The sequence below is a fragment of the Carassius gibelio genome, chromosome A23, assembly GCF_023724105.1.
Source record: "Carassius gibelio isolate Cgi1373 ecotype wild population from Czech Republic chromosome A23, carGib1.2-hapl.c, whole genome shotgun sequence".
Lineage (NCBI taxonomy): Eukaryota > Metazoa > Chordata > Actinopteri > Cypriniformes > Cyprinidae > Carassius > Carassius gibelio.
Genome location: NC_068393.1, coordinates 16,111,699 through 16,139,122, shown reverse-complemented (window position 1 = coordinate 16,139,122; position 27,424 = coordinate 16,111,699). Strand labels below are relative to the sequence as shown.

The 27,424-nt window shown below is 37.9% G+C and overlaps 1 protein-coding gene and 1 long non-coding RNA gene across 4 annotated transcripts; one reads left to right on the top strand and one right to left on the bottom strand.

Annotated features, from left to right (window-relative positions):
• The first annotated feature begins 894 nt into the window (after positions 1 to 894).
• On the top strand, positions 895 to 21,443 carry LOC127944785 (fidgetin-like protein 2). 3 transcript variants are annotated; one of them, XM_052541040.1, is made up of 3 exons: positions 895 to 964; positions 7,872 to 8,013; positions 16,983 to 21,443. In XM_052541040.1, exons 2-3 carry the CDS (start codon positions 7,989 to 7,991, stop codon positions 19,037 to 19,039), a joined length of 2,082 nt encoding a protein of 693 aa, XP_052397000.1. In that variant the 5' UTR covers positions 895 to 964; positions 7,872 to 7,988; the 3' UTR covers positions 19,040 to 21,443. The 3 variants fall into 3 exon arrangements, with proteins under 3 accessions (XP_052397000.1, XP_052396999.1, XP_052396998.1); XM_052541039.1 differs by lacking the exon at positions 895 to 964 and adding an exon at positions 6,053 to 6,215; XM_052541038.1 differs by lacking the exon at positions 895 to 964 and adding an exon at positions 6,053 to 6,219.
• Positions 21,099 to 27,380, bottom strand: LOC127944791 (uncharacterized). The gene is made up of 3 exons (XR_008150431.1): positions 27,246 to 27,380; positions 24,655 to 24,725; positions 21,099 to 23,491 (listed from the first exon to the last, which is right to left on the bottom strand). It is a non-coding gene; the product is annotated as an uncharacterized LOC127944791 (long non-coding RNA).
• Between the last annotated feature and the right edge of the window lie 44 nt (positions 27,381 to 27,424).

Sequence of the window (27,424 nt, the reverse complement as noted above, 5' to 3'; positions counted from 1 at the left end):
TGGTAAACAGTTACTTTGTGATTTGCCAAGTGCAATGACATTGATCGGATGAGTGGCAACTGTGAACTTCATGAATCATGCAAGGGAGAATCGGCTGGTGTGTATGTGAGCTGGAATGTGTCCATCTCTCTGTCCGTGACTCATCTGTCCCAATTCAGGGCTGCAGCTATATTTAGAGTTCCTGACATCAGGCTCTGTTGAGGGAAGTGCTGGTGGAAACCTTATCCCAACACAACGGGCCAGTCGAGGTTTGAATAGACAGAGGAGCTCAAGTGACACACAGAGAGTTGCAGACCGAAAGTTATTGTTCACATGTTGCCTAGGAAAAAAAAAATACATAAATAATGTTTTACCTCACGTATTGTTGAGATTTGACGTTTATGACTTTGCAATAAATGCACATACACACTTTCATTTTTTTTTTCATTTCACATTTCATTTCACAGTTTTAGTAATTTTCTTGTGTTTGTTTGTTTGTTTGTTTTAAAAATACATCTTCACAATTTTTATAGATTTTTCTTTCAGTTTTAGTTTGAATTACCAAATCAAAATAAGAAATGCTAAAAATAAAATATGTTTGTTTTTTATGTTTTATTTGAATTTAGATGAATTTTTTTTTATTTAGTTTATTTGTTTAACGTTTATTTCTGTGACATTTAAATTGGGAGGTGATTTAAAGGTGAGTTTAAAAAGCTCTGACATGTAATTATGTGAAGAAACACAAAATGAGTTATATTTAATACACACAATTGCGGTCTTGTTCAGTGACACATGAATGGCAACAATGTGAGTGGTTAGCCACAGTAACCAGAGTTCGTTCGCCCCTGCAGCTAGTGGATTAGCCCACCTCTGTCTTTAATTAGAGCTCTAAAACACTCTCATCTGACTCCTCTTTCAGCAGTAGAAGAGCATTGGCACTCCAATCAAAGACATTTAAAACTTACTACCCCTGAAGTCTTTGCAGGTATGGTTTGCAATATTTCTCTTTTCTGGTTTCAACACAGCTCTAAAAACAATGTGAATAGTGTGTCATGCAAATCACTTGCTTGCGCATGTTCACATGTTCCCAGCCAGATTAGCAGCCTTGCATGGACGTGACTGGATGTCTATATGAAAGGAAAACATAAAAATGGAACCCAGTTGCTTCTGTTGCTTCAGACCCAAATTAGTTCCACCCCTGCTATTGCAAAAACTTTAGTGATGTGGAACTTGATGTTATTGGCATTTGTTCTCTTATTGCTCATTGATTGGCCCTTCATATTTTAGGTATAGTAGAGTCCTCTTACAGGCTTGTTTTAATGTTGATGATACAGCTCAGATAATCGCTTGATGATTCTGTTTGAGTTCATCCTGAAATCTTTCAATCTTTGATGTCTTGTCCAATTTGTGTGGTTTGTGACATTTGTTAAGATCACTTCTTAATTTTGAGATTTGAAGGTTCCTTTTCTCAGGAGAAACATGCAAATCATGCCTCTATTTAATCTCATTGCTGTCTTTGAGATACTGCATAGAAATTGTGATATCAAAGAGTTATCAATTGTGTTTTTTTATTGATAGATGAGCAGCAACGAAAGGCAGGAGTAAACATAAAAACCCATTTAGCAAGTGTCTTTCTGTCCATTTTGCTTTCTATCTTCCTCCATTGACTCAGACCCCAACTGTGTGGAAGCAGAGCATAAATAGCTGAGAAATGTCTTTTCTGTGGAGCTAAAGTGCTGGATTTAACCCTTTCGCACTGATCCCCCAGGCTGCTGCTTAATTCTCCAATTTTCAGCTGTTAGAGTTAGAATAGGAATAATAAACATCTGAAACACCCAGTAATAATCCAGCTGACCCCTCTCCCCTCCTATGTATGGACTCCGAGGCCAGGCTAGAGTTTCAGTCCGTCCTAATCTCTGCCAAAGACACTGCACTCCCCGGCCGGCTAATGACACCATATCCCCAAACTTCAGCAGCCTGGTACTGATTATCACCACATTCATGCACAGACCATCAAAAATCTCTCTCTCACACATTATGAACTGTGAAATTACATATGTAGAAGGGTAAAACGTTTTTGTATCCAACAATATGTTCTTCAGCCTCATTCAATTCAAACTTGTCACATCTGAATCATTTTTATTTTTGGATTTATTTCTCAAAAAGTATATGGTATCATCGCATATCAAAGTAACACAGTGTGTCATATCCAGTGAGTTCTCCAAAAAGTCTAGACACACTTTGATGATCTTTTCATGCTACTGATTAAACATATCAAGCCAGATATATTGTGTATGTTCCTGACATGTTTCCAATCTTACCTTATGTAAGGCTTTTAATTTTGTATTTTTTTTTTGATGATTGACATTTTATATTTGTTCAGCTATGGTAGAGAATGAACATATGTCTTCAGGAGTGCCATTCTCTTTGGCTCTGGAATGGCACTCTCTAAGTATAGGCTCGTTTTACTTTAGGTGGTTGCTGGAAAAAAGCTTGACAATATTTCCTCTCAGCCATGTGTACCATTCACTAGTGTACAGCTGTCACCTAAAATGAGACCTGAAAATTAGCTCATTAAACAGAACAGTGCAGTAATGGCAGATACACACACACACACACACATATATATATATATATATAACTTGATCAAAAACTATATTAAAACATTAATATTGTGTTATAACTGTTTCCAATCTTAATATATTTTAGCAAGTAATTTATTTCTGCGAGCTGAATTTTTAGCATTCATTACTCCAGTCTTCAGTGTCACGTTCAGAAATTATTCTAATTTGCTGATTTGAACAGCAAGATATGTCGTTATTACCAGTGCTGAAAACAATGAAACAACATTTAAAATGTTGGTATAAACCATGATACGTTTTTTTCAGGATTATTTGATGAATAGAAAGTTCAAAAGAACAGCATTTATTTGAAATTTATATATTTTATGTTAATTTATTTATTTATTTATTTTTTTGTCAGCTAGAAATTGTTCTTTTTGAGTGTTAAATTGTAACAAAATATCATTTTACAAATGACTGAGAAACTCGTGGAAATGTATTTGGTCAAAAGGTGTGGGAACCCTGTAACATACATGATTGCAGCCTATTTTAGTGTACAACTGAAAATCACTTGCATGTCATCTTCATGAAGGGCTGTGCTGGGGTAGTCCTGCTCTTTTGCTCGCTTAATGAGTACCAGCGGGGGACAACTGCAAGGCTTGCAGCTTCTCAATCAACCAAATGACTTATTACCCTGATTCATCACCGGGCCGTCATTTGTGCACCTGATCCCCCTGCACTGTACAGACTGAAGACGGCAAAGCTGCTAAAAACTGGCATGACCTCTAACAATGAGGTCAGACCGAGATCTTCAGTATTTCAGGTAATTAGAGCTGTTTTTCATCCTTTGTGGTTGTTTGGAGTCCAGCATTAAGTAAGCTCAGCTGCTTGGTTCTTTAATGCTTATAATTTAATATGGTTAAGATATTTTGGGGTCAGTGGACATGTGGTGTTTGAGGCTGTACTGGGTGGTGAATTGTACACACTTGAGGTTGATTTTATGAGTGACACCTGTCAAACTGAGTCTTCCGCTGTCTGTCCCTCCCTTTCCAGCTCTGAAGTAAGACTGCTTTGTGGTCATTAGTGCTGTACTCAGCAGGCTTGCAGTAGGCAGACTGCTTACCTCAACATAAATGGTTAATTTTTTTTCTCTTCTTGTGGGCGATAGAGTGATGGGCTCACATCCTCACAAGGCCCTGCCAATCTGTTTCCATACAGCCACTATCATCTCCCAATTATGGTCAACCTGAGAAGAAAAAGTGCACTGTTAATAGAGACTGATGCACAGTTAAATGGTGTTTCATCAGCACACATTGTGCATGGCATTGTGAGTGCTTGTCTTTACCATTCCAACTTTTTAAATGGTTGCTTGTGCACTTTTAAGCTACAAGAGTTTAAATTAAAGTATGAAAATGTTTGGCTACCGTTTCACCCCTGATTTCCACTGGAGCACGAATAGTACCGGTTAAGGCTTTTTGTGAGGAAGTCTCTTTTGAACGGGGGTGGTGCTGAATCGCAGCATAGGGGATGAAAGACATTTGTTGGACAAAGGATAGTTTTATAGATGCTGATGGAGCAAGTTGCTGTGTAGAGTTGACTTGGTTACTGGTTGCATGGTGGGCTCTTTTCCTTATTGGGGTGTTGAACCCTTGCTTTTTTCTCTTTTCCTTGAAAACATTCACACTGTTTTTTAGACACCGAAGTCTGCATGCTTTCTTGTTTTTAGGTGTATTTCAAATGAGACTCAACAGTATGAGTGAGTTTTACACCATCAGTGCCATGTGATGTGGTAGATTTGGATGCGACGGATTTGGGTGTACATCTGAACACAGCACTCTAAAAACAGATTGTCAGCTGTGCAAAAAATGCTCCATACACAACCTCACACACTCTTTACACTCCTCACAAAATGCTGATGAGCTCCAAAAATAAAGGCATAGGATTCTCCAGTCCACCTGTGAAAATCTGTGAGTCTGTATAGAATGTAGGTTCCATTTACTTCCTATGCTAACATGCTAAATGGTCAGTGTGGCAGCTGCAGACATTTCATGTGTTCACACTTAAACCTTTGAACTGACACACAACCATTGCTAATGTTAAAATGAAAATCATTATGGTTGTGAGTGAATCATTCAGTCATTGAGCATTTTCTTAAATAGGTACAGAAGCAGAACTGAATCACTCGAGCATGTCAGACTGGACTTTGGTGCCTATAGCAGCCATGACCTTTGCTGACGCAAGTTCAGTTAACAGCTACAGAAATGAGAGTTAGTGATTGCCTAGAAATATATACCAAACTGTGGCACAAATTATACATTTTGATAATATAATGTTTGCAATATAAAAGATAGAATCTATTAAGAGCTACAGAAATGACAGTATATGATCAATATCTAGACTTATTTTAAGTTACAATTAATGTTTCAGTACTGATTTGAGGCATACATTATTCATGTTCATTATAAAATGTTTTTATATATCTATGCAAATCCACTTAACAATTAAAAAATTTCAAAAAAATGTCTAGATAATTCCTATAATCTGAGGCGTAAATTATACAGTACATGTTGATGATATAATGTTCATCGATTCAAAATGTCGAGTCTCTCATGCTTACCCAGTCTGCATTTATTTGATCAAAAAGTCATTGTGAGATATTGCTATAATTCAAAATAACTTTTTAATATAATTATTCCTGTGATGTCAAAACTGAATTTAATCCTGTCTTCAGTATAATATAATACTTCAGAAATCATTCTAATGTGCTGATGTGCTGCTCAAGAAACATTTCACATTATTATGAATGCTGAAAACACCCAAGCTGCTTAATCATTTTGTGGATTTTAAGGATCCTTTGATAAATAAGTTCAAAGTAAAAAAAAAATGTATCTGAAATAGAAATCTTATATACCTTTTCAAATATCTTTACTCTCACTTTTCAGCAATTTTGAGCATCCTTGCTGACTAAAATATTTATATAAAAGAGACTTCATTTTGAACAGTAGTTTATGTCTAAGATTAAAATGAAAAGACTTGTGTAACAACTATATGAATGAGAATCTGTGATCAAGAATTGTCTAGAAACGTTGTGTCGGTTTCACTTTATTCACTCGGATTCACTTTCAAGTTAGAATTAAAGTTCCAGTACTATCAAGCTTTGGCCAGTATTTTAGAGTCAGCAGTAGTTTTACCATTTAAATTCACCAAAATAAACATCTTTACCCTAATTCCCTCAGGGACTAGCCTAGCTCAGCCTCTGCCTTTCCCTCCGCCACAACTGACCTTCTCTCTCTATTGCTCTCTCAGAAAAAGAATACAAACCTGCACTCCAAGCATGATTGGTCAGCTGCCCCCACCCCATAGTCCTCCTCTCATTCTCTGTTTCTCTCTCTCTGCTTAAATAGTTTTAACAAAAAATAGAGAGAGGGAGGGGGATGGGTAACGCTGGGGGAGGGTGATTGTATGTGTGTGTGTGTGTGTGTGTGTGTGTGTGGGTGGGTGTGTGGGTGCTCTGTTGTTACTGGTTGGGAGGGAAGAGAGAGAAAGAGACACACACAGAGAGAGTTGAGTCGTGTCCCATATGTGGAAAAAAAGCATAGTACTGCACACACAAGCCTGTCTGCTCCAGGGATTATCTAACTGCTTTTGAATCTGACGTGGAAAATGCAGGCATGAGTAGGTGAGTTTACTTTAATATTAAACTGTACACTTTGCGGCTGCTGCTGCTGGTTGTTCTTGTCTGGAGCTGTAAATGATTGAAAGTCTTAAACTCTGCATTGCACTGTCCTCTACTTCTCCTGATAGCCTATACTCTCCTTCTTCTTCAGTCTGTTTCATTGCATTCTCCCTCCTTTTATGTGAAACAGCCTCTTCTGCATTCCCCGCAATGCATGCAGGTGTCAGGTTTTAAGCATACGGCTCTTCATGACTGCATGTGTGTGCATGTGTTGAGTATATAGATGTGTCAGCCTTCATTCCCAGCAAGTTTAGAGGTTGTTGGTTTAGGGTAGTCTTTCACTCATTGAGCAGATGTAAAAGGACCCATCATTTAGTTTAAACTATTTCAAAAGCACCATTCTGGAATGAAGTTTCTCATTCTGATTCTGACAGTATTAGTTTCACAGGTCCCCATTTTTCATCATAAAGACATTAGTTATTTGAACTATAAGAGAATATCTACATAAAGTATACTAATGTATATTAAGTAAACTGCCATTCAATTTCTAAATTTTGTCATAAAGCCATTACATGAACTGTAACAGAACATCTACATAAAAAAATATACATTAACTAAAGTTTCATTTTCTAATTGAGAAAACCTATACATAAAAAATACTATATTACTTATATTGTTTTGTCACTCATTTACAGGTTTAAATATGTTAACCTGACCAGTGTAAGTTCAGTAATAAACTGACCATTAATACACTGGTGTGATTTAAAAAATATTTCAACCTCAACAAAAATGTATTTTGTACATTTAACATGGTTTATATCATTATTTAACATCAAACTTTACAATGAATGGTGTGTCTGTTGCCATTTCATTTCCTGAAAGCAGAGCTGGAAGCCACACTGTTTGACTAGCATTATGATGTAATATTTTTCATTCATGTGTGAGCTTTCCTGTATGCTAACTTGAGAAGAAATTATACGCTTCTTTGGAACATGCCAAACAAATTGTTCATATTGCGGTTTCGTTTTTTAATGTACTTGTGTTTTTATTATTTAGTATTATTTTTCAATTATTAAGTCTTTGCGTTTTAATTTCTAAGAACAGAAATTTTTTAGTTTGTATAATGTGTGTGTATGTGTATGTATATCCAAATAAATAACAAATATACATCCAGAAGGGTATATAAATATATTTATGTATATTTGTAAATAAAAGAGAGATGATTGAACCAGGAAAGTGTGTGGCTAGGGATGAAATGAGTTTAATTTTGTGAAAGCATGCTCTCTGCTGCTGTTATGATGAGGCGAGGAGAACGGCCATGGTATGCATGGGTCTTTTTGTCAGGGAGATTTGGAAAGCCCTCTTTAGAAGCTGGACACAGCCACACAATCAGCTTAATGCCTGTGTGCAGCCTCTTAATGAATACCCTGTGTGTTTTCAGCCCACAGTGAGAGTGCCTGTGTCCGTGACTGTTTCACATTTGTCTAAAACTGAGATGATGCCTTTGAGGGTCTTGATTGTTGGTTGCACGTTCCTTACTCATGTTCATTCATCATAAACGTGTTTGTTTGCATTTAAAAATGATGCAGTGCGGTGTATGTGTATGATGACCACTCACCCCTCCTGATCGCTGCTACTGCTCTTTTGTTTTTCAGGAACACATTTGTTTGAGTCCCAATGTGAGTGCAGGCCAGCGATGGACTACAGCCGTACAGACGCTAACCTGGGTTTGACCGCAGAACTGTTACCGTAATCGAGACCAGATCCACAGAATGCTGAGTCCCATTGTTCCCTATAGTAAGTTTAACATTTTTGACATCAAACCACAGAAAATGCAATAAATAATTTATTGGGAACTATTCTAGTGAAAAATTCCCCTACGGCTCCTTGAGTATTAAGTTTGTTGGTAAACCAGTTTAAAAATGGGGCATTTAAAAAAAAAAGTAAATTAAATTGTTTTGTTCACAATGTTTTAAGCCACATTATTGGATCTGAAAATACCCAAACTATATGTCATGGTTAGTAAGACAGGTGTGGGGGGTGAACTGATGGCTGTACCAGGAGAAACCCTGTGGTTCTGCCACTGTCATCTCCCCATGATTAACCACCAGTGTCCAGCTTACTCGCACAGTTACTTCCTCTGTCTCTTTCCTTTTCTGAATCTCTTTCTCTCTCTTCTTCTCTGCCTCTCTGTCTCCAATTCTCTTCCCCTTTCTCACTGTTCTGGACTGACCTAATAACTGACATGTCCAGTTTTAGCCCCCATTCCTAAACCCCTGCCAGGCTTCATTTGAGCTCCGCTTTGGCCCTTTCCAAAACAGCATTGTTTGTAGGTCAGCATGGGGTTTCTTTCCCCAGTTCTGCCTGAAGAGATGCTTTTTTGTCCACTCTTTAGCTCTTCTTCTCTGTGATTTATAGGCATGACAGTTACATGAAAAGAATCAAGGTACCTCAGTTTGAAATATAATCGCTGGCTTATACTTTTCAGCTGGCTTGCTAGGTTGTTGCATCAACCGATTACCACTAATGTCTATGTTGTTATAATTCCATTTAGTGAAGTATTCAGAGGACCTTTGTCAGATGTGCCAATGGAGTTACTTTTTGTTTGTTTTGATAAATTCATTTTCTCATGCAAACTGAATTCTCTGCATATGTTTTATAAAAAAAATTATTTTTTTGTTTTGATGAGGGGAAGAGGTTTTATAATTAATACTAATGATAATTCCTTTGAAGCTAATTAGTTGATCCTCAGAAGTTGAGGAAATCATGTTTTATGTCTAGATGTACCATTTTAATCTTTCTGTCACAAATTCTTGAAGATTAGCTGCTAAAAATTCTTGCCTTGGCTGAAGTGATATGACCAAAATGGCTTTCAACTAATTTTGCCTTTATATGTCCCTCTAATTCAGATAAATGATGCTCAAAATCATAAAAAAATCTGACCAACCTCAAAAACTATAGAAGTTTGTGTGTAAATAAATGATTTATTGATTTATATTAATAACTTGTAATGAAAGTTATGCTTGTCCCTGTATAATGAATCAGTAAGAACAACAATTTTTTTGTTTTTAAATATTCATTTGTGTTTGCCATTTCTGTTTACACACTTTATTTTCCAAAATGTCACAAAGCCCTGTCAGAATATTTAAAATTCTTTGAGTATCTGGACAGATTTTAGATGGCTAATGTCACTGATCCTGATTTTCCAGTGCTGCAGCATGCAACCGGATTTAGGAACGGGTCTGCTTGTTTCTGAAGTTTGATGCTTGGGGACTGTACGTATGTGCGTGTGACCCCTGAATTTCAAGTGTGATATTAGGACAGCACAAATGTGTTAGATATCCCTCCTGTTTAAAACCCAGACAAATTCCTTTTCCTCCTGGTCGTTCCCAGTGCTGCTATGTCTTGTCTGTTCACTCTTCCTCAGAAGTCCCCGTTGCTGGAGTCAGGTGAATGTAGGGAAGGTTATGTGGTATAGATGTGAATAGTGTCACATCCATGCTAGAATTTTCTTTGTGGAGCATCTGAGCATTTCTGACATCGGTGTTTATGTCTGACTTGAGAGGACATTCATTTTTGTATTACGTGTGTGCATTTGAGGATTTTGTTTGATGTCTGTCACATGCAGTTACATGCACTCTCACTACATCATCAAACAATTATAAGTGTTGCTCTGATGAGCACGTAGGAACCGCAAGCTGAAGAGCGTTCAGAGTTGAAAGAAATCTGAGAGAGATTCCTGGGGCCATGGATACTCCTGGAGGGATTTGGTGCAAAGAATCTATAATCTGCACTTCAAACACACCCTTAAATCAGTCCCAGGCCAGCAGCCCATGAGTGCTCTAACTCTTGTTGCTCTGGGGCACTGCTGTCCAGAATATTCCTTCTTTAAAGAGAAACAATCATAGCCTCAGCTCTCTCGCTATATTATGACATCATTTTTTCCCTTCTCCATACTAAAGGCCTAGGCTGAAGAAGCACTCTAATTGCATCTGTTAAGTCATTAAGGCTCTGAGTTCGGTTTATGGGAAGGGGCGCGCTGGATGCCTCAGAAGAAGCAATTAACAACAAGCATCCAACACATCTGTTCTAATGAGAGCGATGGGGTGAATGTGGCTCTGGAGGGGCATTGGGACCCTTGAGTAAACAGGCAAGGTGCTGAAGTGTTTGTGTGAATGAGTGCGGGGTCATTAGTGGCGGGTGTGAATGGACTTTAATTAGCCTGCAGTGTAGGCAGTGAGATGGAAGAGAAATGGCGGCTGTAGGACAAGGGGCTTAGAGAAACACATTCTGCCTGGGACCCCCCACCTCTGCTCATCATCTCACGATCGTTGAAGACAGCTCATTAGGCCCATTGCTACCACAATTACACTTCCAATTAAGTCCCGGACTTCTGAGGGTTATTGGGCGTCAAGTTTCTCTGCTCCAAGATATTCCAATATATCCCTCAAAGGGCTTGTCTGTGGTTCCCTAATTAAAGATATAGTTCACTCAAAAGTGAACTCATCTACTTAGTCTTACTGTATGTTGTTTCAAACCTGTATGTTTGTTTGTAAAGGTTTTTTTTTTTATGCACATACAATATGGACTATGGTTATACACAGATATATAAAGCATGATTTATCGCAGAAGGTATATAAAGCATTCCTGTAGTAAGAACTGATAAAATGCAATGTAAGTTGCTTCGGATAAAAGCATTTGGCAAATGCATAAAAGTAAATATAAGGTCATACAGGTTGAGTAAATGACAGAATTTTATTTGTATGTGAACCCTTTAAGCTGCAGAGTGTTTTTACAAGTCCAGCGATCTGAAGTCGGAAAAGTTAAAACCCACATATTATATATCCTGCATCCAGTCCAGTGTTAACTATCATTGATACACTATGATTTGTAATTCATGCTAGTTTTTGTATTTTAAAATATCTCGTAGTATGTCTATATCGTATTTAGTTTATTCTATATAGTTTTAGTTTCAGTTTTTATTTTTTTTATTTTAGTACTTTAGCTTAAAGTAAACAAAAATGAGAAATATTAACTTAGCAACTAGCTAAAATAAAGTTTTATATATAATTTTGATAAATATTTATTTCAAGTAATAATGTCTTTTGTGTGTGTTTTAGTTGTATTTAATAATAATACCTAATCCAATCTAAGTTATATTTGTGAGGGCGCACGTAGGGTCAATGAATAAAGTGGCCAGGGAATTTGAGATAGAGCACCTCAACGCAATCTGGGAACTCCATGAGGGGGCAGGGTGGAAAGGAAGGAGGGAGAGGGGTGAACGAGAGAGACTGGAAGTAGGGGATGGAGGAGAACAGGGGGAAATGGAGGAGAGATTGGATAAGAGAGACAGATGGAAGGGGGTGATTGGTCATCACAGAGCCTTAGGACAGCTGTCCTTTGATATATTAGTGGACACAATGACCTAAACCTGGCCTGCGGACACAGAAAATAGGAACCCTGTTTTTCATAAAAAGGATGGTGCCAGGCATTAGTGGACAATAATTAGCTGGTCAGGGGGATGGGGGTGTTGTTTCTGAAATTATGAGCATCTACTCATTCATTCAAACCACCAAGGCTTTGAGTTTCTCTCATTTTAGTCTAAAATGAGCTGAAATGTGCACAATTATCCACAAATGATACATATAGATCACACAGATTGTGCTTCACAACATAAACTTTAATTTTGTAGTAATGTGCCTGTTTATTAGTATTGATTTCAAATTAAAGCAAAGGATGCATACAATTTAAAATGTGTATATATTTAATTTTATACTAAATAATTTTCTCATAACTAACAGCCTGTATTACGTAATGCATTTGTCACATTGATGATTTTTCATTATTCTCGCATTTTTGATATGGTGTGAGACTCAATATTTACTGTAGTCATCATCAACTTACAGTGTCCCGAAAGGCCAAGCAATAACACCTTCAAAGCTGAGAGATTATGGACTGCAGCTCAAATGGAAGACTTCTGTGTGAGAAGTGTGTGTGTGTGTGTGTGTGTGTATGAGAGAAAGAGAGAGAGAGAGAGAGAGAGAGAGAAAGAGAGAGAAGAAAAAAATCTGATCCTTCACTGCCACTCCAGCAGATAGGCTCCTTCCTCTAGGGACCACACGGGGCCAGGCTGAAAAGAGCCATGGCGTCTGGCAGTGCACTGAAGAGCAGGTGTGAACACTCATAAGGCTCACTGCCTCTTCTGCCATTACATCTTTTAGGCCCCTGAAAAGCGAGCAGATGACCAGAAAGAAAGAGCAAGAAAAAAGAGACAGAGAGATCATGTTAACCACGCTGCTGTAACTAATGGATCAATAATAAATAAAAAAAACTGACATAGTTATGGCCGATTTTGCATGCCTTATAAATTATGAGGAGCTGTTGTCAGGATTTTTGAGGAAGGATCTCACACTCCTTTCTTTTTCTTTCTTATTTTCCAAAGTCAAGATCTGATCACCCTTTATCTAGGACCAGATTTTCAGAGGATATAATTTGTTGATATATTTGATATATGTATATATATATATATATATATATATATACACTTTACATGGTTTTTATGTTTATTTGTTGTGCATCACTATGAATTCCTGTGCCTTTTTCAGTAATAATTTTTTCAGTATTTTGAAATATTGAAATGCAATTTATTTATTTGAAATTTTAATTCTAATTAAAAAGTACAAAAATATAACCTGAATTTTGTTTCTGGACTTTAAAGTGTCCGATAGGCTACATCATCGACATTTTGCAGTCCCTCTGCCTAAGGGATTGATTTAAGAGACATCTGTACACGGAATACAAATCAGCTGATTATTAAAACACAGTGTGCCATCTTATCTGCACCCAGGTGATTAATTCATGTAAACCCAATCCTCCCTCTGCACTCTTCAACCAGATCTACTCAGATCTCTCATCTTTCTTCCTGTCTCTCTCTCTCCGTCATCTTTATGCTCTCTTGAAAGAGCCCTTTTTTGTGGCATCTGCGTTCTTCAAAGGGAGTTCCACACATACCAGAACTGTGAGCTGAAGTTTCAGGACATGATTCCCAACAAGATGCTCACTGTTCAACCATACAACTACTGCTTTTAAGTTGTTTTGATGTTTAATTGACAGAGATGGATAGTAATTAATCAAATTTTCAGGATATACTCTTTTCAAGTATACTCTCTTCTATGTGCTCTTTAGTTGAAGATGCAAACGGTGTTTGTAGATTTGATATTTGAATATGCAATGAAGGGGGTCCCTTTAGTAGAGTAAATGTATGTGTGGGGTTTAGGGAGTGGGTGCTCACAATAATGCATGATTGGATTCATTCAGGCTGCTCCTGTTTACAACTGGCCCCTGTGCAATCTGCCTGGTTTAATGGCCCTGTCTCCCAGAAGGCTTGTTGCATCCATGTAGGTTTTATTCCTCAGGGCAGGAAAACAAAAGTGACACAGCCTGAAAGTGCACACGGACCCCTGGGGAGCTGTGAAAAGCTGAGCATCCTCTGGCAGCCGGGCCTGTTCAGCTCTCACGTTGCTGAACCTTCTGCTCCAGCAACCTGCTTGTAGTAATATAGTGGTCGAGTCAAATTCATAACTAATATTTTGGTTATCTTAACTTAAAATAAAAAAATCCAGTAGCACTTTATTAAATCAAGATGGTGCACACAAACAAACAAATGCACACATCTCCAAAAGAACCCTCAATAAATACCAGGACGGCACAAAGGCTGTCAGCACACTGCTGCTGAATAGATTAATAAGATTTCCATAATTAGGCAGGCCTCTCAATAGGATCCCTCAGCTTTTGTCTCAGGACCAACACGATTGTCAGGCCAGGAGGACGTCTGCTAAATGGGCTGTGCAACAATGGACACACAGACAGTAAGTTGAGCAATGGAAACATCTGTCTCCCTGCCAGCCTCGGACCTGCATGGAGCCACCACGGCAAACCACTCGTTGCGGTTCACACAAAGCAATGGCCAGGAGCTCCCATGCGGACACTTAATTTTTGTTTAAAGGGCCCTTCGTTTCTTAAGCCAAACTTCCACTCCTCTGTTTACTCCTATGTTGATGTGAGATTAGAACTGGTCCTGTGGCTCTAATTTAGGTATATGTGTGTGACAGTGATAATGAATCCTGGTTGTGTCCATGTTTGCACCCAGCATAACACTTATCCTCATAACATATATCTTGATTACCTGTTCAAGTCAATAACTTTTTCCAGTTATTTATTTTTCTATAAAGGTGCACTTGATCATTTACCCCTCATTAATTAATCTTAAATGGAATTAATTAGTTATGGCTTATTGCAACTAGACAGTTTAGATGAAGAAAAAAAATTAGACCACCGCAACATAAAAAACTAAGTGCAGTGCATGTTAATTTCTACTCTCTTTTTATAAAATTAAGACAAAAAATGTTTTAATACTAATAATAAATTAATATAATTACTATGATTATTTTACTTTATTTTACACTCCATATTTGTTCAGTATACACGTTATGCTGCAAATGCTTTGGTAAGACAAATGTACAGGTTTTGAGATGCCAATAACCTTACAACGTAAACTGAGAGAAATTCATATATATATATATATATTGTTTTTTAAATAGGATATTGCTTGTTTCTTTAAAACTCATCATCTCAGTCTTTATTGGCATATTTTATTAATCATTCCTTGGCTTGATTCTGTCATTTATTCACAGAAATAAATAGCCTTCAGTGGTTATTTGCACTTCCAGTTTTGTAGTAATTGGACCATCTATTCTCAAATGCCCAGAATGAGTTAATCTCTGCCGCTGTGGTGATTTAAATAGAAACAGATTAAATCACATCTAGATTATTAGAGTCCCTGCTGAGGCATAGCTCTAATTGCAAACCAGCTCATCTGTGTCTTATTTCATGCTAATGGATAGCATTTTTAGCTGGGCAGTAGGACACTAAGGTGAACTCATCTTCTTGAAGACGCCTGCCCCAAATGGCACTTCCATGTGCACTTTCCCATGTGTCTTGGTGCACGCACACACATGTATATTGATGGAGTGGACAGCAGTTTGACCGCCTGAATGACTTACCTAATGTCAAGTCCCATCCTCTCAGATAGACTCATGCGTGTGCATGCACACGCACACACATTGGCCGGAGCGCCTGCTGTCCATTCCCCTCCTCCTGCTCTCCCCATTGCAGGTTTTATGAGCTCCCCTGGGCTGCCATCTATCTCTGTCACACACTGGCCTCATTATTGTGCTCCATACAGCACGTCACAAACCAGCCTGGAGATGGTATTGTCCTGCTGGACATATACTGTTTCTGACTGAACAATGATCAAATGCTTTACCTGTGTTCATCTTGTTTACAAATTCTGAGGGATTTTGTGTTATATTAGAAATCAGCAATAGCGTTAAGGTGCTGGTTTGGACTTGGGGAACTTAAGGCTCTAGATATGAATATGAAGGACATGGTAATCCAAAGGCCATCTGGTCTGTTGGTGTGATCTTTTGGAATAAATAGCAGGCGTAATCTGAAGACACACATGGGAAGGTTTGGCAATGGGAGGGGTGAGAGTTCTAGAAACAGAAAGAACACACAAAGGGGGAGGGCCGAGTTTTTGGGAGAAAAAGAGTAAGGGGAAACATAGCACACAGGACTGAAACTTGATTTAAATGCCAATAAAGCAGCAGCTTGCACAATCTGACAGAAGTGTGAATAACGAATCATCACTTTCCCCTCAGACTGCAGCCTGTGATGAAGATTTGCAATTTATTTCTTTTTACCTTCTCATTTTCCCCTGTAGCCCTCGTCCCCAGGCTGATTCTTGACAGTTCAATAATGCCAAACTATGTGTGGAATTTAGCTAATGCCTCTGGAAGGAGCAGTTGCAACCCTCATGAAATGGCTGGTTTTAAAACTATTATCTGCTCCATGAAATTATCAAGACCAAGAAAAAAATGCTCTTCCTATTAAAGGATTAAGATCTTTTTACTATCTATCTATCTATGCATCTATGCATCTATCTATCTATCTATCTATCTATCTATCTATCTATATATATATATATATATATATATATATATATATATATATTTAATTCAGATTTATTTTTCCTCATGTGCATTAAGATCACGTTCATATTAGGCCAGCATAATTAATCAGAGGAAAGTGGTGCTGGAGATAGCCAGAGGAAAGGACATTCCACACTCCCAGTGCTTCATGGGAAGTGGCCAATGAATAGCACAACTATTTCGTCCACCAGACCCCCCCCCCCTTTCCCCCAAAATTATCTCCCCCTCTCCCCCTCTGTTCCTTCTTCCCTCTCTTTCCCTCCCTCTGTCAAGCTGGCCATAGAAGCCTTTTGGAGAATTGCATTGTGGATGGAGTGTGGTAGTGGGAGGGAATGTATTGAGAGAAACATGCACAGGGTGATAACAGTTTCTCCTCTGGGAGAACTGCAGATGGCAACACAAGGCTGCTACATAGCTGAGGGCTTGAAAGGAACAAATTCACAGCCCTTCTCTTTTATATATACTGCAGGGAAAGAAAGACTCCCTCTGTGTGCATCCACAGTACCAAAAAGTCCTCTCACCATGCAAAATGACAAAAAAAAAAAAGCTCTGCAATCAGCCACAATGTGCCTTTAGTCATTTTGACTAGTCTTAGAATTCTTTGATACAAATTGTAAAAAATCACTGGATCCAAGGTTGATTTGTGAATGGTATGAACATATGCTATTGATATTTATCAAGTTCTTGAATAATCTGACAAATTGCTGTCTTTGGCAGGCCTATTGAAGATGCACTGGAACCCGGAGCATGCACAGCCCCTGAGCCAGTGGCCTGAGCAGCATTTGGACGTGTCCTCCACCACCTCATCCCCGGCCCACAAGCCTGAGCTCTACCCCAGCCGCAGCCGTAGCTCCTACAGCTATGCCTGGGCAAATGATGACATCTCAGCCCTTACTGCCTCCAACCTGTTGAAGCGATACGCTGAGAAATACTCTGGCATGCTAGACTCACCGTACGAACGCCCTGCTGTGGGCACATACCCTGAGCCTGGAGCCTTTGGGGCTCTTAACGGAGGCCAAAAAAGTGAACTGGAGCCTTGGCCTCTCACGCACAGCACTGACGGGGGATATCCCTTGGTGCCTCCTTCCTCTCATGATGGTCTATCGGGACAAAAGGTGGTTCCCACATCAGCAGGCCAACCAGGCTCGGGCAACGTGTCAGCAGTTAACATCAACCTTTCGGACTCAGGATACAGTGGGAGCAGCTCCTGCAGTGGGCCCCATTCCAGTGACTACCCGCCCAGTTACAATGGCACCTACCTCTCATCAGGGTACTGTCCCCAACCCAGTTCAGCACTTCCACCAGCCTCATTACATGCCCTTCAGCCTAGCCCTACACTACTACCCAGTTACACACCTTCCACCCCTGTATACAACTACCCCCCTAGCACCTACTCTCACCAGACTAGCCTTGCTCCTAGCTACATCCATCCAACAGCCACTTACATGCCCACGGGCATAGCCGCCCCCTCTCCACTTCCATCAAGACCCACAGTGGTTGGTGGCAATTATGTATATCAGAACAGTAGTTTAGGGGGATCAGAGACTGGGGGCTCTCTGAAGAGAAAAGCATTTGAGATGACCCTGGATGAGGAAGATGGAGACAGTTCACGCTATAGGAAATATAGCTATGACCCCATAAAAACTGGGGGAGATTCTCCATATGGGGTCAGTGAAAAAGCTGAGTGCCGTGGAAATGGCTTCGGAATGGGCAACACAGATCCTCAAGCATTTAAGCCTAGTAAACCTTCATCTCAGTCAAGCCTGGAAGGAGAGGAAGTGGGGAAGTACAGTGGGCTAAAGCCATTGGTTTCACCAGCGTATGGAGCCGCAGGGGATTACAGTCCACCCGCAGCCATGACTGGGGAGAATGGAGGGGCGGAGCAAGACTTCTCCCAGCATCATTCTCAGAAGCGCTCCGATCCAGTGAAAAGCATGGAGCCCCGAATGCTGGAGCTAGTAAGCCAGGAACTTCAAGATTGCAGCCCAGCTTTGCTTTGGAGTGAACTAGCTGGCAACTGTCACATCAAAGCAGCACTGGAGGAGGACGTGCTGTGGCCTGTCCTGCGACCCAACCCTGCCATCCGCCCACCCAGAACTGTCCTGCTGTTTGGCCCTCAAGGAGGGGGCAAAGCAACACTGGTAAGATCCATGGCATCTCAACTGGGTGCTAGCTTCTATAGGCTGAGTTGCGCAACTTTGGCCTCTAAACTGAAAGGAGAAGCAGAGCAACTTCTTGTCACTCTGTTCTCGGTAGCATCAGCCCGACAACCAGCTGTGGTTTTGCTCAGCGAGGTGGAGGCCGTTGAGGAGGAAGGTCTCAGACAGCAACTGCAGGCCCAGCTAGAGAAGATTCAACATGGTCAGAGCAGCTTGGTTCTGGTTGTGTGCACCACAAGACGGCCTGATTTGATCAAAGATTCCCTCTTGCGCTGCTTCTCCAAGCGTTACCACATAGGCCTGCCAGATGGAAGCACACGCAGACATGTGCTTCTGCAGGCGCTGGCGCCCCAAGGCTTCACTCTGGGTGAAAGGGAGATGTCAGCAGTACTGCAGCGTTCAGAAGGCTTCTCTGTCTGGGAGCTGCTGCAACTCTGCCAGCAGGCCCTGGCGTCAGCTGCTGCCTCTGCACCCGTGCCCTTGCATGGTCTCTCTTCATCCCTTTCTTCCCCTACCCTCCAAGACTTTGAAAATGCTTTCTGTAAGGTACGCCCTCACAGCACCCCCAAAGAACTGGACACTTGTATGGAGTGGAGCAAGGTTTATAGCCACTGAGAACCTAGTCAACCACTGGTTGGAGACTGCTAAATGCTTTTCTTTCTTTCTTTCTTTCTTTCTTTCTTTCTTTCTTTCTTTCTTTCTTTCTTTCTTTCTTTCTTTTTTTTTAACTACTTGCAGCCAAAAGAGTGGGACTTGAAATTACAGTCTATGGTGGGGTGGCATTTTGGATTTAATGTGTTTAATCTAGGGAATATGCCCAGGGTGTGTTGTTTTTCTATAAATATACATATACTTTATTTTTTTCCCAAAGAAATTAAATACTAGGCCTTTCTTGAAGGGGCATTTAGTAGTTGCTTGGCATATCTGATAGAAAGACTGAATTATATTTGGGAATTCCACTGGGATTCCAATTAGCCTTGATCCTGGACTAAACCTGGAGGCTTTTCCCCCATTAAAAACATCTCTCAGGATCCTATTTATTGCCAGTCCACTCCAATGGTGTTGTTTTATTTGCGTTGATTTGTTTTAAGATCATTTGGTGTTAAAGGGCTTAGGATATATCAAAACGACTTTGTTTGTACCAAAAATGCTCACCAACATTATAATGTCCAAGTCGCAGCATTCACCAAAATGTATTTACTGTTATGCAACTCTAAGGGAAGAAAGCAACAGTATTTTACAAAATTGATTGTTAGGCCACGTTCATATCTTGTGCACTTTGTCAAAATGGTCATTTTACCAAAAGCGTATGCATTGCTACCCAAAAAGTATTAAAATGCTAATCCCTAGAAAGTCAGATAAAAGAAAGGCTTCTTTCTGAACACTTTTTTAAAGGTAATAAAAAATGTACCAAATACAACAATATATAAACAGCCCATCACATTCCTCACAATCTCGTGAGAGCCTTTGCTTAGGACCCTCAAACACAAAAACAAGGGTCCATGAATGACTATTTTCTCTCTTCTGCTTTACTAAGTTTATTTTATTAGAATATGTAGTCATGTTTGAAATACTCAGGAAGAATCTCTTTACCTCAGAAATTATAAATAAAGAATGTATGTAATCTTAGGGTCTTAGTAGTAGCATTGAGGTTGGAGGTGAGCAACAGACCTGACACAGACCTGAATACACACTGCATCTGTGCTGTTACCTCCTAGGTGAAACTTGAAATGCTACAAAGACAAACAATGAATGTAATTCAGGTATTTCAGAGAAAACCTGATGCCATAAATCCATGTTTTTAACTCTTTATGAAAAATTTCCCCTTATCCTTACCCTTTATTTTTTATGTAGATTTTTGATGGAGTGATGATTGTCTTCATGAAGTGTTAATGTAGATGGCAAACAAGACGTTTGATTTTGTTGGACAAACTGTTTTCAGAAACCAAGGTATAAAGCATATGACAGTGTCCTTTTAAAACAACCAATGTAAGTACTTGAGGAAAAAAAAAGGAAACAACCCAAAGATCAGTATATATATATATTTGGCAGCTAATCATGTCTAATTATAAATGTGTTATACCATCATGTATAATATATGAAAAGGAACACGCTCAACATGTAGACAATCCAGAGGGAGCAGCCTGTACCAATGTCTAAAATTTTCAGATTTTTTGTTTATAAGGTACATAAAAGTTGCATGGAGTGATCAGGTGTCTTCAAATCATCACTGCTGAAGAAAATGAGATTGAGTTTATTTATATTGTCTGTAGACTGGCTTTTGTGGATTTTAAAATTTTGATCAACTGTGATGTAACAGCTGCTGATCACTCCTTAGCCCCAGCACACCCCATGCTCTTAGCACAATGGTTTGTCCCCTTGATTGCTGGCCCTGTACAGCCATGTGGTGAGCCGATTTCCCATCCCCCGTTCCTCTATCTTACACACGGTCTTTTGGAGAAGCCATATTCTGACTGATGTCTAGTAACCCTATAGCACTGTTGGGTTCTTCAAGTAAAGCTGGTGGCTTCACTCATGCCACACAGGTCAATCAGAATGACCCTAGGAGCACATATTGATCATTGTCGAAGAGATAAAACCTGCAGAACCTGGCAGACTCAGGGACATCCAATGTATACAAATCTTGTGTAGAAAAATACAGCACCCGTTTCCATAAATTCAAACCATTTTTATTCAGAAATCATAGGCAAATACAGAGACTTGGCTGATTTCAAAACAGGAACACAAAGATACAGTTTGTCCAACAAAATTGTCATTAATTAGCTGTTTTGATCTATTAGTACAGTAAATTTGTTCTTGGATCTTGTTCTTGTACATTTTCTGTAACCATTTCTACCTCATTTTTGCAGCATATTGTACATGAAAATATTCATTTCATGTCTTTTTTTGATGTCTGTTATAAAAATGATAATGTTCTTGAACTGTAATGGTCTACCTCAGAAAAGACTGTATTTAAAAAAAAAAGTATTACACAATATTAAAGAGAATATGTCAAAAATCTTTAATGGCTCATTTACCCGTACATGTGAAGTGCAGATTATAAAGGTGAACTGCCTTATATAAAAAGATTTATATATGGGTGAGATTATGAAATTATGTAACAAAGCTAAGATTTGTGGGATATTGAGGTCATGTGACTATTCTACACACTCAGGAAAAACAGGTCCAAAAACTGTCACTGGGATTGTACCTTTTCAAAGTTACACTTTTGTACCTTTCAGGTACCAGACCTTTTAGGTACAAAGGTGTATCTTTTGAAAAGGTACCGCCCCAGTGACAATTTTTGTACCTTTTTCTTTTCTGAGAGTGTATGAATAAACCAAATAGCAAATAAAATGATTTTAGTGTAAGTGAATATTTGCTTAGCTTCTGCATATGAGATGCTGGCTAGTTCAACAGAATGATGTTTTTTCATAGTTTAGTACTATGCTGCTTACATAGACTTTTGGGGAAGTTGTGGCCTAATGGTTAGAGAGTTTGACTCCTAACCCTAAGGTTATGGTTTGAGTCTCGTGCCGGCAATACCACAACAAATGGCTGCCCACTGCTCCATGTGTGTGTCCACTGCTGTGTGTGTGCACTTTGGACAGGTTAAATGCAGAGCACGAATTCTGAGTATGGGTCACCATACTTGGCTCGATGTCACTTAATTTCAATTAGTATTTAACTTTTCAACACTGCCTGATGAGAACTGACTTAATTACTTATGTGTGATTGCAACCATTTTCTTAAACTATAGGATATACATCAAAACATTGACCCCCAACATAACCCTCTTTAGGTCAAATATATTTTTATAGTATGGACTCGGAGATTAATCTCATATTTAATGTAAAGTGCTGATGAATGCTGATGATTAAGTTTCTGATTAAGATAAATAAGGGTTATGTACAGTCCTTGCCCTCCAGTCTTAGTAGATAGACCATCATAATCAAATTACTGAGCAACCACTAAATGGAAAAACACAAAATAGGTATCATTCTAAATGAATGAATGTATTTTGATCATCTTTTGCTACGATCTAATCATTGAGTTCTACGGAGTGTACTGCGGGCAGGAGGGCCTTTGTGAAAAACATTCTAATTTTATTTCGAACTACCGCCCTGATCAACAACAACAACAACAAAAAAAGGATATTATTAGTAAAACTCCTAATTAAATCTAATTATTATTATTCTTTTTCACAATTAAAAAATCATCATACAGCTCAGATAGACATGTGTAATAAGTCATTTGAAAGCTCTTACAGGGTAAAATAAAACAAGCATACCGGTAATTGTTTGGGTCTTTGACTAAAACTGTCAAGGGTTAAGAAAAAGGCAACCTTGGTTCCAAATGCTGTAACTTTTGATTACTTCATGTCATCACCAAAATATTTAATTCACATACAGCTCATGTGTTGGGGAACATCACTAAAATAATCATTCTTATTTCTTTCCTTAGACATTGAATGTCAAATTTGAAAGATATTATATATTTCCCTTGAGCACATACATTTTTCTTACACTTTTATCAACTATTTCTCAACAGGAGGATTATCAAATGTAAAGATAAATGTTTATATAAAGATTTCTATAAAAAAATACCTACAGTACCTTTTGAACCTCCTTGCTACAGTTTTGGAGTTATGTGTCATTTTTGTGTATGTCAACACCTTCAGGGACGCAAAAATACCATGGCTTACAGGGTTAATATCAGTTTCATGAGTTATAATTACACAGAAATTTGTTTACACAATGTTAATTAGCAAAACAATTCCCTTCTTTCTTTTTTTTCTAGCTTTACCAGTGTACAGCAGGACAATTCAAGAAGTTCTTATTTATATATTGGCTTAATTCTAATTGAGTATAAGAAAGTGTAAATGCAAAAATAAAAAAAACACAAGTGTATTTTTTTGTTACTTGAGCAAGAAAAAATTCTCCTTCAATCCCCATATCTCTTCCACCATAGCCCTCACCATAGCAACCATCCGTGCCGGCGCACTCTGAGTGATGTGACCTGGTCAGCTAGAACTCGACCTCTCTGACTCCAGAGCTGGGGCAGAATCTAAATTACAGAATGATAAAGCATATGGATTCAGCATTAAGGAAAAGCTCAAAATTACTACTGTTAAGTTTAGCTTTCAACAAACTTTTAAGATAGCAAATAAACACATTCATATGTGCTAAAAGGTTATAAAACACACAAGTGCGTGTGTATTATAAAAACTATACAAATACTTAATATGAATACCTCAGTGTATAACGTAAAATTCCTCAGTCGAACATAAATAAATGAATCTGTCAATTTCTCAAATGATATTCATGAATATTGCTAAATAATCCTGTATTTTAGTGGAACAGATGTGGATGTGAGCATCAAGGGTCTGAAAGATGATAGCTGCAGATAGCATATAAAAGTTGTAAAAAGCTGTAACAATATTTCTATAGTATGCTGCATCCCCTATAGTATATTATAATCCAAGTTATAATGTTCTATTATTATATTTATAATTATTATAATATACAGCATATATATTAATACTAATGTACATACACACACACACACACACATATATATATATATATATATATTATATACATTAGTATTATGTGATATATAGAATGTATATAAACATATTACATCTAAGAGTGGTCTTGGCATATGAAAAAGAATGAGTAATTTTAAAGGTCAAATAAGTTTGCCTGTTGTCCTGAAACATGACAGGATTCTTTCTGAAAAATGTGAATGCAGAAGCATTTTGAATTTTTTATGTCTTCTGCAGTCAGTCTCTGTGATTTGAGCTTTGATATAGTCAGTTATAGCCTTTCAAGAGCATATTATATTTGAAGGTTCTCACAAAAAGCATGTGCGTTATCAGTACAATTTTGTTTTACCTTTAAATGGAAATTGTCCTCAGTATTTTCAAACAAAGGTAGAAATGTTCATGATGCAAACCAGAGAGTTCACATGCAGTGCAGCAAGATTTCCCATAGCTCAGACCCTGCCTACACCTCTGTTCATAACTGCTCATATCTTACTCTCCTTTGTCCTGTCTAGCCTTGATACTGACAAGGTTGACATCAGAGGAGATCCCTGACACAGGGTGAGTTAAGGCTACCAGCTGGTAGCAATCAAATCTATTTAGGAGTCAGGGACACATGGACCCCCAGGGCCAAAACCGTAACTAGCCCAACCTTAGTCCTAACTCCCCCCCAAACCCTAGTTACCCAGTTCGGCTGTATTGATTCCAGATGTGCTGCCATCTCTGTTACTCAATGCGTCTTTACCTAACAGGACCCTGAAATAATGAAAAGCTGTGAATGAGGGGAGGAAAAAATGCAGAGTAAACAAATAAAAGGTCATTCCACCAACAATCTGCTGACTTTTGCCTTGATTTTAAAATATTAAACCATTTATTTATAATTTATCTTATAATAATATTATAATAATATATAATATTTGTTTGTAGTTTTTTTCACTATGTAGTTTGGGGTCCAATTTTTACTATTTACTAACTAATAAATATGACTTTTGGCTTAATAAACTCCTAATTTGCTGCTCATTAATAGTTAATAATTTAGTTGTTAAATTTAGGTATTGTGCAGGATTAAGGGCTTAGTCCTTATTAAATCCTTAATAAAGCCCTTAATCCTGCACAATACCAAAAATGGCATTATTATGTGCTTTGTAAGTTCTGATAAAAAGACAATATGCCAGTTATGTGCATGCTAATAAGCAACTATTTCAAAATCCATGCATTCACACTTTTTTTTTTAACAATTTCTGATAGCGTCTTATAACTTTTTTTTCCTTTCCATATGTTTATTTTCACAGTTGTTACTTTTCAAAACAGCTGCGAAAGGTCAGTTGTGATAGAAACCAAACAGTTTGCACAACTCTTATGGAATTTTTATTGATAACATTTGTAACTTCAGAATTCAGTTTCGGTCCTGTGAAATTCTATCAGCGGGAGATTGACCAAGTCAGCTATGACTTTGTTTAAGTTAAGGCTGAACATGAAAACAACCCCAGAAGTTCATACAGCATTCTGCTGACCAATCTCAACAGCCCTCAGACAGGCCAAATGTATCATGAGCGGTCAGGAAATGGTCTTTGATATGAGGAATGCCTGAAGCTTGACACAGCCTTGGCTTCACTGAACATAAACCATATGGGGAGTTTGATTTAATCAAATCTGATCAAAATTGGTAAATTTAGAATTATTTTACACTTATTGTCCTAGTTTTATTTCATAACCTTATCTTAACCTGACCAACACAGATTGGTTTATTTTTCACAGTGTCCCACTGCCCTCTGGTGGTACCACAAAATTATGTTTTTTGAGAGTACAAATTTTGTTTTATTTATATACTCCTTCACTATTCTATAGTCATATCGGCGAGCAAGAGAAAATGTTATTCTAAAATAATTAAATAAAGGCTAGTCCTAGGCTACTAATGACAATGCAGTTTGCTGACTTCAACATTTCCTGATGTAAAAGATGATGTGTTGCCAGATCCACTACAAATCCATCAAACTAGACTGATAAAACAAGCCCAAAATAAGCGACTTTATTAACAAAACAATAATCCTGAATACGCGGGTTTATTTATTTCTATGCTTCTTGGGAAGGTAGCACAAAATCCACACAAGCAACTTGTACACACAAAGTAGCTTATAAACCGCGGTCAAGGCAACAATTCACCTCAATGGATCCAAATGTTCATGAATTATTTATAATGAGGTATATTATTACACATTCATGGCTGGGTTTTCATGTTTTAAAGTCGTATACATTCAATTGTTTTATTTTCTATTTTATTTATTTTGTCAAAAAAAAATGACATTTTTCGTTGGATAGGCTACTTAGGCTAATTGTTTGTAGTGAAACATTGCTGGACTGTCAGCTTTTTATTTTACTGCATTAAAGATACAATGCAGCTTATCCATCGTCGGATTTTAGCGAGGAACCAGAAATAATGAAAACATAACAGAAATTGAGAAAACGGAAACCTCTTTCGAAACTCCTTACTGGAAATCATGCGTCTCGAGCAGAAATGGCGTTGTTTCCCCGCCTACAAGTGACGTTTGGTCTTGACGTATTGAAAGTTAACTTGAACAAGCATGATGCACACGATGTTGTCTTGCTAGCTCTCCATGTTTTCATACACAACCAGTGAGAGATATTTGTCTGCATTGAGCTCATTGATGGTGTTACCAAATTAGAATCTGTCCTTTGCTGATCACTGTTTTTCAGCACAATTTCAGTAGCGCTGCCTTGTTTATTACATTTAAGATATACAACAGTTTAATTTAAACGAATTTATTTTAGTATTTTATTTGTATTTTAGGTGAGTTAGAATTTATAGTGTCAATGTGTAATATATTTATAATTTTTTACATACCGATATTTACGATATATTCATAACGTTTAATGATTCATTCCTAGGTAGATTTTCTTTCTCATTTTATTTTTGAAGTTCTTTATTAGCATTACTGTTTTGCAAAACATAAAAACACATAGAACACAGTGATATATATATATATATATATATATATATATATATATATATATATATATATATATATATATATATATATATACACACACACACACACTCTCTCTCTCTCTCACACACACACACACACAAAATTAACTTTTTGAAAGAAATGAATGACCATTAATTGTGTAGAGTCAGACAGTAAATAGGCAAATGAACAGGCTGAATATGAAGCTCACAGAAGTAAGATGTCGTAGGAAAATGCTAAAGTATGAAGATATTAAAGTACCAAGTTAGTAAAAATCGAAAATACTCACAAAAGTGTCAAGATAGGCCTTCTAACTTTAAGTATGAAGACAAAATGTTTTACAAAATAAATAGGCACTTTCTGGCACACATAAAACTAGATTTAAAAACGATGAAATGTCTAATGTCCTGTGTAGCCTATATACAACGGAATATATATATATATATACATTTCTAAAAATATCCAGCG